Raw genomic sequence first — 16,313 nt, 5'->3', positions numbered from 1 at the left:
AAACCTTAAGGTAAACAAAAGTGCAGCGGGGAATTAAAAACGCCGTGGGCAATTGCAGGGGTTGTTCACGTCAATTCAAAATGCTACAATTATAGCCACTATTGTAATATATAATATTCAAATTTAAAAGTCAGCTTCTGCAAATATACACCCTCGGCCTCTTGGAAGATATACCTTTAACTCCTGTCTTGTCTTGGGGTTTGGTTTTGCGGTATGTCTTTTTTGTAGGTGTTTTGTTTTAGAATTTACTTTCATAATGTTGTGACGTTGATCTTCAAGTAAATTTGTCAATTGCTTTCGTTAGTTAAAATATACCACATCCCCTCCTAATGTATATGTGCATACGATGGCATTTTCTTCTCGTGGGATCATGATGGTATTGCGATTACTGGCAACAAGGGTTCATTCATGCAATCCTGGAGAAAATTTAATGACTTAGTAAAAGTAGAAACCTGCTCTTAATAAGAAGCAAAAAAAGACTGTTTTAAGACCATTTTCTAAGAGACAGGATATCACATACCAGTAATGGATGACTGGGATGGTTTATTTTAACACTTCCAGCAGTTTCTAAAGAAGTCCAGCAGTCATAAAAAACCCATCCCAGAAAGACAGACTTGACCAACATTATACTTAAGTAGAGTGCGTCCGGCAGTCGGAAAATGACTGGTAAACTGAATACAGTATTGACCAGAGTATCACCTTAAAGGTAGTACTAAACCAAATAACTTCCGGCTGGGTTAAAGTTCGAGGTGCACCCAACGTTTGATAGAGAAGTGAACACCACAAGTCCTGTGATTGGTTATAAATGTGTGTGTTGGTTATATTAAAAACATATTTTCATCTGGGCAACATATGTATGCACTTTTATTTTATCTAGTACCACTGTTTTAGATAGCCTTGTGCTTGAAACATGTATGGAGTACCTGTAAAAGAAAATACTCAAATTGTATGCGGAACTAGGGTAGTCATAGACGCTACCCGTTATTTCTGAAAGTGTTGTGTGATTTACTTTAAAGGTGAGGGGTCGTAGTATTTATATCTGTGGCGTTTATGTCGATTAATACGCTGCAGGTGAGAGTTTTAGCCACATATGTTGCTATTGTCGTCTATGGGATTTGATTTGGTAGTATACACCCTATAGACGCAGACCCGTTTCAACCCGCGAGGATGGACATCAAGTTTGGATTTGAATAGTTACAATAGAGCGAAACAAGAGTTTCTGGCGTTGAAATGGAGGAAATACCCTTACAAATACACTAGAGCTCATCTCCTTTACAATTACTTCTTAGAGATACGTGCGTTTTTAAAAATATGAAAGATGAATTTTATGGTGTTAGAAACACCAAGGTAACCAGAAACACTTCGGACATACGAAAATGGATAATCATTATCAAAATTATAAAATCTAAGCAATGTCCGATTTCAAATATCAAAAAGGGCTATAATAGCGAAAACTACGCTATTTTTAAACATTAAAGATGCATTTTATGGTACTAAAAACGCCTGGAATATACGGAAATGGATAATCTAAATGATAAAATCTAAGTAATGTCTGAATTCAATCATACAAGAAAACCCGGCTCTAACAGTGAAACATACGCTGAGCATAGCGTTTAAAAACTAGGGTCTGTCGCTTTAATATCGCAACAGTTTATTTTTAAACTCACGTAAGAGATCTTTCACATGGTCACGTTTACCCGACAGACGAAACGTTCCATCTGTGGTATGCATAACAAGGAACACGACCAATGCTTTGTCACCGACTTAAAGCCTGCAGTAATTTATCTACGCAGCATTCCATTTGTGAGGAATTATCGCCAAACTCAACAAAGCACGAGTGTCGTCCGTCATGCTTACGTTTAATGCGACTTGTAAATTTACTCTTTTCCTTCTCGATTGACGAAAATTCCTCCTGAAATTGTGATGCACACGAGATCGTCCGACGACAGATATATTTGGGGTTTATTCTGTTACGTTCGTTTGAATATCGATAAATCTGATTTCTCAAGCTGAGTTTGAAGTGCAGCCTGCAGAGCGCTAACAGCCAGACGATATCGAGTATACATCGTCTGTGAGACAATAATATATATGTATAAATAGATAGATAGGATGATGACAAGAAACAAGCAGCATCAAGCATACATTATTGAGCAGTCGGTAGGGTAAAAACGGTATCAAGCGGATGGCACCAAGAAAACGCCCAAAACAAATACAGAAAAGAAACCTATATATTCCAGTGGAAGACACGAAGACTACATGAAGAGTAGAATGCAAGATCGGGCAGGACCTTGACCTTTGCAGTGTTTCCGTAAAAAGAACGCCAAACTCTTGAATGTCAGCGTAATATCGACGTCAATGTTGTATTGGTGAAAAAAGAACACAAACAATTTTGCTATGTTACCAATAATATTGTCAGCCTATCTACGTCTTCTCGGATTGTAGGACTGAGCACGACCTTAACCTTTGTTTTGTTGCCGTAAACAGAACGCCAAACGTTCACATGTCAGCATAATATCAACATCAATACTGTATTTGTAAAAAAAAGAAAAGAATACAAACAATTGTGCTATGCTACCAATCGTATTGTCAACCTATCTACGTCTTCTGTGTGTGTTATCAACCAATGTGTCAGCGGAAACTATACCTTCACGTAACCCAATGTCGACATGCGTATTTCAGTCGTGGAAGTAGAAGGTAAAACCTGTTCTGTATGTAATGGTATCTCACCTTGATATCTATTGCGTAAACTATGGTAGACGTGTCAAGGCAATACTAAATCCTCTCGTTCTGTCTGGGATTGTGTCTGCATATTTTTATTCTTAGTATTAAAACCGTCCTGTCTCAATATGAGGAATAAAGAATACCATTTATGCGTGATTGCGTGCCGTGAAAATCTGGTTTATTCGTAGAAGGAAAATGAGACAACGTTATCACATTATGGCAGCTTTATACGTCATCATTTGCCTTCGAGTCACCAAGAATGTTTGGTAAGGGTTTGTGTTTTGTTATGTGTGGGCCTGGTATATTTTATGGTTAATATTTAATGTTTTTCAAAGCAAGGAATTGAAAAAAGAAGAAGAAAAGAAAGAAAAAGAAAAAAAGAAGAAACAAAAACCTATAAAAGAGGGGTTCGTTTGTTTCCTTGGCTCATCCTCACCCCTGATGACGCACCTGATTTGTAACTACTGTGGTTGCCGAAACGGCAACAAAAGGAAAATAATCTACAATGTAATTTCGTCCGATGAATGCTATTCTGATAGTGAAATCAGTCATTGAAAGACGCTCTGCTTGATAACCGTGTGTGATGGTCGTGTCTGGCGTCGAGATTTACACTGTTCATACAGAATACAGGACGTTTTCTCAGTGTGATGATTCATGCCCGTGTCTGACGTTGCCGTGTGCGTTTAAAAGACTACAAAACGCTCCCTGGGTGATGATGATGATGTGTTACCGTGTTTGACGTTGACGATTGTGTATAAAGACCGCAATACCCTCCCTGTGTGATGACGATGTGTTACCGTGTTTGAAGTTACCGCGTGTGCCGACGCCGTTGATGCCGTGTTGTGTGAGACAGATGACGACGTCTAACGCCGCTGACATCGAGATGTCGGAGAAGGTGTCGTTACACGCCGTGGAGGACGCGGAAACCAACTCAGGAGAAGAAGACAAATCGTAAGTTGGTTTTTTTTTTTTTTTTTTTTTTTTTTTTTCCTCTTTTTTTTTTTTTTTGTCTTTATGCAGGCGCGGATTTGAACCGAAGCCCAACGGGTCCGCCTCTATATTGGGTCAAAATTTGTTTTGTTTAACGACACCAATAGAGCACATTGATTTATCGACTATTAGATGTCAAACATTTGGTAATTTTGACATAGTGTCTTTGTTTGTTTTGTTTAATGAAACCACTAGAGCACATTGATTATTACTCATCGGCTATTGGATGTCAAACATTTGGTAATCCTAACATAAAGTCTTAGAGAGGAAACCCGCTAATTTTTTCCATTAGTAGCAAGGGATCTTCTATATGCACCTTCCTACAGACAGGATATCACATACCATGACTTTTGATATACCAGTCGTGGTGCACTGGCGGGAACGATAATGTATGTATATATATTTGGTGCGGATTTGAACGGGAGCCAAAGGGCCTGACTATTTTGTGTGAATTACCGGTAATTCATTTTTAAATACCTATAATGTTTTTAATAAGGTGAGGCGCATTGGGGTGGGGAAGAGGGGGTACTGACGTTGGGGGTAACAACCACACTGTTTATGAATAGTGTTATGCGGCGATACAAAAACAAAGGGGTGTGTTGGGAAGGGGGTTGACCCTAATGACCACCACACCCCAGTCTAATCTAGTCGTAAGCAGTCGTGTTTGTCAACGCCACAGAACTATCTTAAATTAGGGGGCGGAACGTAGCCCAGTGGTAAAGCTCTCGCTTGATGCGCGGTCGATTTGGAATCGTCCCCGTCGGTGGGCCCATTGGATTATTTCTCGTTCCAGCCAGTGCACCACGACTGGTATGTGCTATCCTGTTTGTGGGATGGTGCATATAAAAGGTCCCTTGCTACTAATTAAAAACATTTAGCGGGTTTCCTCTCTAAGACTATATGTCAAAATTACCAAATGTTTGACAAATTAATAAATCAAGGTGCTCTAGTGGTGTCGTTAAACAAAACAACCTTTACCTTAACTTAATGTTACAGTTTACCCATTAAAACATTCTATATAATTTTCATTACTGTTTTTCACTGAGCACAATTACTATTAAAATGTAAATATTTCTCATGGTCTTCCAAATGTCTTTTCATAAAGCATGCATTAAATATGATCCTGGGCCCCGTTCCACAAAGCGATCTTAGCCCTAAGATCACCTTAAGTGCATAGCTACCTTATGCACTTAGGTGATCTTAGTGCTAAGATCGCTTCGTGGAACGGGGCCCTGGCGAATATCAAAATGTATCTGCATATAATTACTACATGTATGAGTTTCTTGGGTCGTGTTTTTAATGGTATACATACTTTAACAGACCAAGATGCACATCAATGTTATATTTTGATTGTACATGTATTAATAAACCACGACATGTGGCACCACTCCTACCGTAATGATGTCAGTAATGATCCCCCCCCCCCCCCCACACACACACACACTCAAAAACACTGATTTGATTTGATTTGATTTTACACAGCTGCAGGCTTTAGTGGAAACTCACATCAATTATGTCACTTTTCAAGGGAGTTAATTCAATTATCTTTTTTTCCTTTTAGCCAAAAACAATTTTAGTGCAGGATTTTCAATAATTGTTGTGTTGTGTTGTGTTGTTTGTTTCTTTGTTATGAATACTGAAGTTCTCATTTTAAATATTGCACCCTCCCTGGATATTTCAGGTTCCCTTTTTCAAACATTTCTCCAACTCCCTGGAAAAACCCTACATTAGCCCCTCAGTAAAGAAAAGATAACTACTGAAACTGATGTTGCCACAGTTACTCTATTTGTGTTGAAAACGCAGAAAAAAACATACACACAAGTGCACAGCCATAAGACTGTTATAGGTGTGTTGTTATTCAAATAGTGTGTGCGATGTAGACCAATGACAAAGCTCTCGCTTGATGCGCGTTCGGTCTCGGATCAATCCTCGTCATTGAACTATTTCTCGTTCCAGCCAGTGCACCACGACTGGCCTTGGTATATGCTATTCTATCTATGGTATGGTGCATATAAAATATCCTTTGTTAGAAACATGTAGCGAGTTTTCTCTCTAAATATAAAAAACCCAAATCTTTGATATTCAGCAGCCGATGATTAATAAATCAATGTGTCGTTAAAAACCCAAAGTTTTTTGTTTGTTAGAAGGAATTATGTCGTCCTGGTCGGGTTCGATTGATGGTTCTGAAGACGAACAATGACAGTTTTACATGTTTCTTCTCCGTGTGTCAGTGAGTGGTCTGTATCTGACACCAAGACGTCGATGAACTCATTTCAGCATCATAGTGATGACTCCGTGATGAATTCTCCTGACAGCAGACTCGTACTACCCTCATGTCAAGACGACTTATTGCAATTGCGATCAAGCAATTAGTAAACCCATAACGTGTATAGACCGGCAAAAAAGGTTTACTTTTATAACCATCGGTGGGCCCATTGGGTTATTTCTCGTTCCAGCCAGTGCACCATAACTGGTATATCAGCTTGCCTGTAGGATGGTGCATATAAAAGATGCCTTGATACTAATAAAAAAAACCCCAACAGTTTCATCTCAAAGACTATATGTCAAATTACCAAAGGTTTGACATCCAGTAGCCGATTATTAATAAATCAATATGCTCCAGCGGAGTCGTTGCACAAAACAAAGAAACTTATTAAACTATTTCGTTACAACTCGCTAAAGGTGCTTACTATTAAAGTAACTATCCTGAGTTTTTGGTGACTGTTATGATGATGTCGATCAGCAGAGACGTTTTAACGATTATATTTACATACTAAATCTATTTATCTAAATAAAATATTGGTGGTTGTATATTAAACGTGTTTCTGATCGTTTTGATGTTTAGGTCATGATCGTTTTTCATGTTTTCCTAAACTAGGTCATTGAGTATAACTTCATTTTATTTCCTAATACCCGGTATATATATATATATATATATATATATATGTATATATATATATATGTGTGTATATATATATATATATATATATATATATATGTATGTATGTATGTATGTATGTATGTCAAGACGATCAGAAACACGTTTAATATACAACCACCAATATTTTATTTAGATAAATAGATTTATTATGTAAATATAATCGTAAATATAATTGAAATATATACAGGCATTAGGATGATCAGAACCACGCTGACTATACAGACACTGATATCGTAAAGAAGAAAACGTATTTAATATGTAATACTCGTCGTTACAAACTGTATCAGTGGAAATCACCTCACACTGTAGCAGACTCAGGAGAGTCCCTTTACAAATACAATTCTTGTTAACGACGTAGCCCAGTTTTTAAGTGCTTGTCTGCTGCGCGATCGGTCTAGGATCGATTCCCATCGGTGAGCCCGTTGGGCTATTTCTCGTTCCAGCCAGTGCACCATGACTATTATATCAAAGGACGTGGTATGTATTGTCTGTAGGATGGTGCATATAAAAGATCTCTTGCTACTAATGGAAAAATGTAGCGGGTTTCCTCTCTAAGACTATGTCAGGATTACCAAATGTCTGACATCCAATAGCTGATGATTAATATATCAATGTGCTCTAGTGGTGTCGTTAAACAACGTTTCTTGTCTCTGACCCCATAATGTCTATAGTTTCGGTAAAATAACTCGCTACTATGGTGTAACGCCTGTATATATACTGACACACAATGAAAACGCAAAACAGATATTTTTCAATATTTTGTTGTGATTAATGAAAACTATATTTATTGGACTTAAAATAATAATTTATGATTGGTACTTTTGTCTGGGTTTAATCCTGGTTTTGTTCTCGTTACACATACAATAGCAGAAACACACAAAATGGTGTGAAATGCGTTCACTACATGCTCAATCATGCTGCATGCAATGCACGTGAAATGCCAGTATGTGGACACATAAAAGTCACGTAACGGTGTCATATTCCTCGTCACATTAAGAATGCCACCACTCGGAGAAGAACAAAGGGAGCGAGCGTTGGGCATGGTTCAAGGGGGGACTTCGCAAAGTCAAGTTGCTAGGACCTTCAGAGTCCATCCATCAACTATTGGACGACTTGTTGAACGTCATCGACAAACCGGGAGTGTCCGTGATCGACCTCGACCTTGTCAACGTCCCGTTACGACCCCACGTCAAGATCGGCAGTTTCGACGACACCACCTCCGTGACAGGTTCAGAACTGCGACGATGACAGCAAGCAACACGATAGGACGTCATGGAAGGCATATCCATCCGATGACGGTCATCCGTCGACTCAGAACGGCTGGACTCAGATGCAGACGCCCGTACAACGGTAACATGATGACACCGCGACATCGTGCTGCGAGACTACAGTTTGCTCTCCAGAATGGTAATCATCCACCAGCCTTTTACCAGCATTGTTTTCTCAGATGAGTCCCGTTTCTCTGTCTCCTTTGCCGATGGGAGAGCACGTGTGTACAGGAGACTCCATGAACAGTACGCTGACGGATGTGTGAGGGAACGTGATCGGTTTGGCGGCGGTTGTCTGATGGTATGGGGGGGGGGGGGGGGGCAATCAACTGTGATTTCAGGAGTTTCATTATTGTACACGATGCCCTTACAGCCCAGCGTTATGTTGACGTTATTCTAAGACCAGTTCTCCAGCCACTTTTGCGCCGTCACCGAAGACCAGGAGGTCCCCTTCTGTTTTAACAAGACAATGCCCGTCCACATAATGCAAGAATTACCCAGGCATTCCTGCAACAAGCCGGTATCACCGTTATGAACTGGCCCGCCGTTTCACCGGATTTGAACCCAATTGAACACATGTGGGATGAGTTAGGACGTTGTGTACGTCACCGCCAGCCACCACCGCGTAACGTCGCTGAGCTTGCACAGGCGTTGCAGGAGGAGTGGAGGAACATTCCTGTGGCTTATTTGAGATGTTTGTGCCAATCCTTTCCCCGTCGTCTTCACGCATGCTCACGGGTCAATGGTGGACACACCAGATACTGACCTTGATATGGGGGGAGGGGGGGGGGGGGGTTCGATTACGAATGCAACTCGATTACTGATGATAACTGGCCATGTTTCCATGTGAATGTATCTCATGAATACCAGTCATTAATGTCATATTACATTATCCATCAATTCATTAATAGTTTGTCGTTATTTGCAATGAAAAGTTGTTTTTGCATTTTCATTGTGTGTCAGTATATTATCGATCATCATATACTCATGTGTTGTTTTTATCATGAATAGCGAGTCTCTGATTCCACAATAATATCACATTGGTCTTTTATCATCGTGATTCATTACCCAGCCTGGTACGGTAACACTAATAATCTCTCTATTACTATAACTCGGCCGAAAATGGAAAATATGTATTTATTGTTTCTTTTTGGAGTTGGTAAATTGTTTTAATATGGATTAATTGTAATATATTTTTGTGTTTTTATCCAAATAAGGCTCAAGCACGCTCAGCTGGGCTTAAACGAGAAAGAAGTCATTGCTATAACCTTATATCTACCTGGTTAGAGAGAGAGAGAGAGAGAGAGAGAGAGAGAGAGAGAGAGAGAGAGAGAGAGAGAGAGAGACATACATACATACATACATACAGACAGGCACACATACACACAGACAGACACACAGACACACAGACAGACATGCACATACACAGATAGACAGACAGACATACACACAAACAGAAACACACAGACAGAGACAGACAAACAGACAGACGGACACACACACACACACACACACACACACCTTACATAATACAGACACCACACACTCATACGAAAATAAACCCGGATGTACATCTTTCTTGACGTTCTGGATTATTAAACTGACACGATCGTCTGCTTGCTTTGGACAGGTTGAATAGTTAACATAATCTCGAGACTGCACTCGAGGAGACGGCGACTGCTGCGCGGGGAGATTGTCGGTTCTCTATCAGGAGTCACTGCGGCAGTTACGTGCCATCTAATAATGTTCACTTCCATAGGAGTCAAAGAAATCAATGAAATATCTTTTAGAGAAAAAAAGAGAAGAAAAAAAAGAAGAAAAGGAAATGGTTTATTTAACAACGCACTCAACACATTTTATTTACGGCTATATGGCGTCAGACATATGGTTAAAGACCACACAGATATATAGAGGAAACCCGCTTCATGGGCTACTCTTTTGGATTAGCAGCAAGGGATCTTTTATATGCACCATCCCACAGACAGGATAGTATATACCACGGCCTTTGTTATACCAGTTGTGGAGCACTGGCTGATGCGAGAAATAGCCCAATGGACTCACTGACGGGAATCGATCCCAAACCGACCGCGCATCAAGCGAGCGCTTTACCACTGGGCTACGTCTCGCCCCCGTTAGAGAAACAAAATGAAAGTGAAAGTTTGTTTTGTTTAGCGACACCACTAGAGCGCATTTATTACTTAATCATCGGCTATTGGATATCAAACATTTGATAATTCATTAAAGTTATGTTTGTTTTGTTTAACAACACCACTAGTGCAGATTAATTAATCATCGGTTATTGGATGTCAAACACGTAGTCATCGGAGAAAAAACTGCTACATTTTTCCTAATGCAGCAAGGGATCTTTTATATGCACTTTTCCCACAGACAGGAAAGCACATACCACGACCTTTGACCAGTTGTGGTGCACTGGTTGGAACTAGAAAAAAATCAAACCTTTGATATACCAGTCGTGGTGTCCTGGCTTGAACGAGAAATATTTCAATGGGCCCACCGACGGGGATCGATCCCAGACCGACCGCGCATTAGGCGTGCGCTTTACCATTGAGTTACGCCCTGCCCCCGGAATGTATGCATGAATAATTGACGCCCATCAATGTCCCGTTATTTCTAATACAGTGAACACAAAACAGAACTAAGGATTATCGTTACTTTGTAATTATAATAGATTTACCACATTACATTCATTTTATTTCAACTTATTTTCGTGCTTTTATCCAATTAAGGTTCAAGCACGCTGTCCTGGGCACACACCGCAGCCATCTGGACTGTCTGTCCAGGGCAGTAGGTTAGTGGGTTAGTTGTTAGTGGTTAGTGAGAAGGAAGACGGTGTACACCTACCCACTGAGTCGTTAAAACTCGCTCTGGGTGGGAGCCGGTACCGGACTGCGAACCCAGTACCTATCAGCCTTATGTCCGATGGCTTAACGACGACACCACGAGGCCGGGTGCCTGATTACCAACGCCCAATTGAGTGAAATGATAAACAGTAATTCTCACGGATCTCAATGTGTGCTAATCCCTTCTTAACAAGGCGGCGTGACGTGTGGTAAAGCATTCACCTGAGGAGTGGTTGGTCTGGGATGGACCTTCATCGGTGGCCCCATTCAGCTATTTCTCGTTCCAGCCAGTGCAGCACAACTGGTATAACAAATGTCGTGGTATGTGCTGTCCTGTCTGTGGGATGGTGCATATAAAAAAATCCCTTGTTATTAATGGAAAAATATAACGGATTTCATCTCTAAGTCTATGTGTGAGAATTACCAAATGTTTGTCATCTAATAATCGATGATTAATAAATCAATGTGCACTAGTTGTGTTGTTAAACAAAACAAACTGGGTTTTTTTGTTAAGTTTTCGGTATATACACAAATGTTTAGAAGTCAGAAGTGACGATCACATCTACCAAATAAACACCATAAATTGTTTAAAAATAAAAACCAACCAGTCAGCTAAACAACCAATATTGTGAAAGACACAACCACCCAACCAGCCAAACAACCAATACTGTTTGTATTACAGTAACTATATCGTGGCGTCGTGGTTAGGTCATCGGTCTACAGGCTGGTAGGTACTGGGTTCGGATCCCAGTCGAGCCATGGGATTTTTAATCCAGATACCGACTCCAAACCGTGAGTGAGTGCTCCGCAAGGCTCTATGGGTAGGTATAAACCACTTGCACCGACCAGTGATCCATAACTGATTCATCAAAGGTCATGGTTTGTGCTATCCTGCCTGTGGGAAGCGCAAATAAAAGATCCCTTGCTGCCTGTCGTAAAAGAGTAGCCTATGTGGCGACAGCGGGTTTCCTCTAAAAAAACAGTGTCAGACTGACCATATGTTTGACGTCCAATAGCCCATGATAAGATAAAAAATCAATGTGCTCTAGTGGCGTCGTTAAATAAAACAAACTTTATATCTGTCTGTATGACGACAACAGACGTGTTTTCCGGACATGAGCAATTGTTGCCTGGGTTGTAGGATGTCTCAACCTAAGTTGTACTACATGTGGAATAAAACCCCATCAATGAAATTAAAAAACCAAACATTATTGGCCATATTGGAACCCATATAGGTACCCATCTTCGATTAAACTCATATTTCCAGTAGTCCAGTCATAAATAGGTTGTTGTAAAGGAATGCCTTCATCCCTGATAAAGCTCAGTCATAGACATCAATGCTTCATGTACAAATCAGACAAACGTCGGTTTCTACGTTTTGACCATATTGGCCGCCATCTTTGAGTTAAATGACGAACATGTCTTGATTAAGTTTGGTAGTTCAAAATGCAGCATATACCATTATCTTTGAAAACACACACACACACACACACACACACACACACACACACACACATATATATATATATATCTCAGAGATGGGGTAATCGTAATCAGTAATCGTCATCTATTGTAATCGATTACGTGTCCATGTAATCGCAATCGTAATCGATTACATTGTTTGAAGGAAGGAAGGAAGGAAACTGTGTTTTACGTGCCCCTATCCACAGAGGTTCAGGCACGCCCACTTCGGATTTAGCCTCTGACTTCGCCAGTGACCAACTCCGGAGCAGGATGAGTTTGAGTTGGGCAGAATTTGGAAAAAAGCCATTTAGTACGGTCAAGCGCGAGCGCGGACCAAATAGCAGTAGACCTCAAGTAATGGGAGCGTGTTCTGATTGACTGAATCGATTCCTCGGTAAAACTTGTGTACCTGAGTGTACATAAGCTATCTGCGTCCAAAACTGTCGACTAAAAAGTTAAACCAAAAGTTAGTTTGACTGCTCGGCCGAAAGGGTTTTAAGGTGATTTGAGCAATTTAGACGGACTGCGTAAAAGGTTACGACTGTTTACATTGTTTTGGAAATGACGGCCTAAAGGGTTAAAGTCAGTAAAGTCCATACTCACGGAGGCAAAGGAGGTTGGTAGGAGGTTGGAGGTTGTCTACGGCGTACCAATGAAATCCTTGGTGTCAAGGCGCGGGAGGTATTGGCGTACTCGGAGGCTGCTAGGACTCGGGTGATGGACCGGTACTCTTCCCCAAGATGGTCTTAAGATCCGATTAGTGTTGGGTTGTCCACTCTGGGAGCAGCAGCGCTGGTTGTAGACTCCGGACCGCCAGCAAACAAGTGGCCTCCTAGAGACGTAGAAGCATAGTCACCTTCATCAGACTTGCTGGTAACGGGTGGTAGAACTGACGTCCTCGACCTTCATTTCAGCTACGCTAAACGGCCGGCCTCAGTGACCAAGTTTCAGCTGTATCAACGGTCGGCTATTTGTTGTTGAGGCATGGCCTGTCTCTGTTGCCACTCGGGGGAGTGGTCGCCTTCCGCTTTGCAACCGCCCCCTTCCGGGCCTGCGTGGTTGTCAAATGGCGACAAGTCCGGAAGCGCTAACGAAGATCGTGGTGCAGGTGGCCGGTTGATCGGGGTGTCACAGATCACTGTGTCGACATCAGCTGGCTCTCTTAGCGTGGAAGCTGGTTCCGGGGCCGGAACGTTTACTTCTTGCTCGGGTGAGCGGCGTTCGAGCAGAAAGTCGCCGCCGGCGGTTTAGAATGAATAGGTTCTTCCTCCACCTTCCTTTCTTCTGTAGGTCTAGCAAAGGTCATACCCGGTGTACGAGACTCGATACTCCAGGGGAGCCGTAAGCACAATTAGTCCCCCCAGGTGGGGGGGGGGGGGGGTAATCAGAGTAATTCACTGCCTGCTAAAATAAAACTGAAAGTACAGAATGACATTGTTTGAGAATGTCATGTAATCGCAATCGTAATCGATTACATTGCTAATGTAATCGTAATCAGCGATTACTTTCATGATTACTCATAATTATTTTATCACTAAACTTAGATGTGTTATAGTACGCTCCATAGAGTGCCTATATTTAACTAAGTTAGTAGAACTGATCTCTCATGCTTCAAGTAGATTATAGTCTTGAGAAACAGGGGATCATAACGTCTGGATTATCAAATGATTTACGAATGGACATGCACATAATGTCTCTAAATGTTTCGTTTCATAAAACACTTGAATGAATAGTGTTCTAGCTAGCAAAATATAAAAGGGCGCTGCACCATGCCCCAGTTTTGTATCCTAATTCATTGCCGTAAAAAAAATGAATAATATATATTTTTATAATAAAACATTTGCGTTCCTCTGAATGCATATACAGCGTTATCACAGAGGATGATATTAAAACCCATATAGTACGCTTCATAGACTAATATATTTAACTAATTGTAGTGTTTCATGCTTCAAATTTAGTCATTAAAAATAACTAAATTTATTATTCGAAGGACATGCACAATAAATATTTCGTTTTAAGGTCTCAATAACATGGATGTATAAGCAGAATGTTTTACTTTAATTTTCTACAGTATTCATATTTTCTTACATACACATTAGAATCCCCCCCCCCCCAAAAAAAAAACCCCACAAAAAAACAAAAAACAAAACAACAACAACAAAACCACACCCCACAAAACAACAACAACAACAACAACAAAAAACAACCCAAAAAACAAACAAAAACAACAACAAAACAACCAAGGGATCGTTGTTTCCAAAATACGTTGGAGGTCACTTATAAGTCATGTGATTGATTGCTCCACGGCGTAGACCCGGTTGCCACAGCTATACCATCCCATACATTAAGCACGATCAAAAATGAATTATCTGTGGTGTATGCGTTAAACAGAAATCGATTGCACTATGATGCATACTTTTTAACTGCAAGCCCAAGTGCCGTAAATAAGTTTTAGTTGGAAAAGACGTTTAAATGTATTTTATGCTGCGAGGTTAGTCAGTCAAACTGCTAGCTACATGTAGTACAATAGTCAAATAAAACCCCCAGTAAAACAGGACAGAATTGAAATGGCCGTTTTATTAAACGATATAAAATATGTAATATTATACATGTAGTAGCCACCTGACATTACAGGTGTTACTATTTCAAAAGATCACATAACACATATCTCCTAATAACAATTGACTATTGTAGGTGGGGGAGAATCCGCCTACCCACCTAACATGTACATGTATAAACAGTGAACTATGTTCACTTGCAAATAAAAACTGGTGGATATAAGTTGGGGATGGAGGCGGGACAAGAAAATCACATAGATTTCTTTCCTTCCGCTTCGGCGCCAATTTCAACAAGTGCCAGTCACGTGAGCATAAAAGAAACATACATGCGCTGCACTCATGGTCACCTTATTTACTCCTGCCAAATTGCTTACCGCAACGCCAAATAGTCCCGAAATAAACACGCCTTAACCCCCGCATAAATGCAATTAAATTCCAAGGAGACACGTTTTGTTCAAGATTTCATTGGAATATATTATGAACAACACACTAGCTTTGCCAGAAGCAGAAGCATATTACAGAAGTAGGCTACAGAGCTAAAGTAGATGTCTTATTCTGTATAATCTTATGTTTTAAGTGTTTCCTACTCCTGAAATCCTCGCTGAATCCCTCTCGAGTGTTTTGAAGAAAACTACAATGATCTCGTCCCGGCATTATAATACACGTTCTGTCGTCTGCCATCTTTGTCGTCTGCTAACTGTAGAATCGCTAGAAGCAAGTTCGTCTGATAGCCTTTCATTTTGGTGTTTACAGACGACACTTTTACCCAAAGCGTTTTCCGTTATAGTGCCAGTATATTCGGCCATCAAAACAATCGATTCCAGCCCTCTTGTCTTTGAATTCTGCCATTTGCAAAAAAAGGGACAACTTACTCGCGTCATCCGGGAAATTTCAAGAGCCTTATTAGTTAGAAGTGATGGATCCAATTCGGAATTATTTCTCGGTGAATGACCTTTATCAGTGTTTAATTAACATTAGCATTATACATTAAACGTATATTTTTGGTTATGATTTATGAAAAAAAGTAAGTGAAATGCATACAACAAAATTGTAAAATGTCAATGAAATTTTCTGTAACACCAATTACGATAAAAAAAAAAGAAGTAAAGTTTGTTTTATTTAACGACGCCACTAGAGCACATTGATTTTTAATCTTATCATCGGCTATTGGACGTCAAACATATGGTCATTCTGACACTGTTTTTAGAGGAAACCCGCTGTCGCCACATAGGCTACTCTTCTTTACGACAGGCAGCAAGGGATCTTTTATTTGCGCTTCCCACAGGCAGGATAGCACAAACCATGGCCTTTGTTGAACCAGTTATGGATCACTGGTCGGTGCAAGTGGTTTACACCTACCCATTGAGCCTTGCGGAGCACTCACTCAGGGTTTGGAGTCGGTATCTGGATTAAAAATCCCATGCCTCGACTGGGATCCGAACCCAGTACCTACCAGCCTGTAGACCGATGGCCTGCCACGACGCCACCGAGGCCGGTAATTACGATAAAA

General features: G+C 40.6%; 1 protein-coding gene across 1 annotated transcript in view; it reads left to right on the top strand.

The window, feature by feature from the left end:
- Window positions 1-3,252: 3,252 nt before the first annotated feature.
- The window catches only part of LOC121377867 (voltage-gated hydrogen channel 1-like), a 73,724-nt gene continuing 60,663 nt past the window's right edge, over window positions 3,253-16,313 (top strand). The window contains exon 1 of the mRNA XM_041505969.1: window positions 3,253-3,672. Within this exon, the coding sequence (XP_041361903.1) occupies window positions 3,554-3,672 (119 nt within the window). The 5' untranslated portion in view covers window positions 3,253-3,553. The remainder of the gene's footprint in view (window positions 3,673-16,313) is intronic.

Source organism: Gigantopelta aegis, chromosome 2, assembly GCF_016097555.1.
Source record: "Gigantopelta aegis isolate Gae_Host chromosome 2, Gae_host_genome, whole genome shotgun sequence".
In the NCBI taxonomy this organism is placed as follows: domain Eukaryota; kingdom Metazoa; phylum Mollusca; class Gastropoda; order Neomphalida; family Peltospiridae; genus Gigantopelta; species Gigantopelta aegis.
Note: the sequence above shows the minus strand (reverse complement) of the source record. Positions and strands in the feature narration are given on the sequence as shown.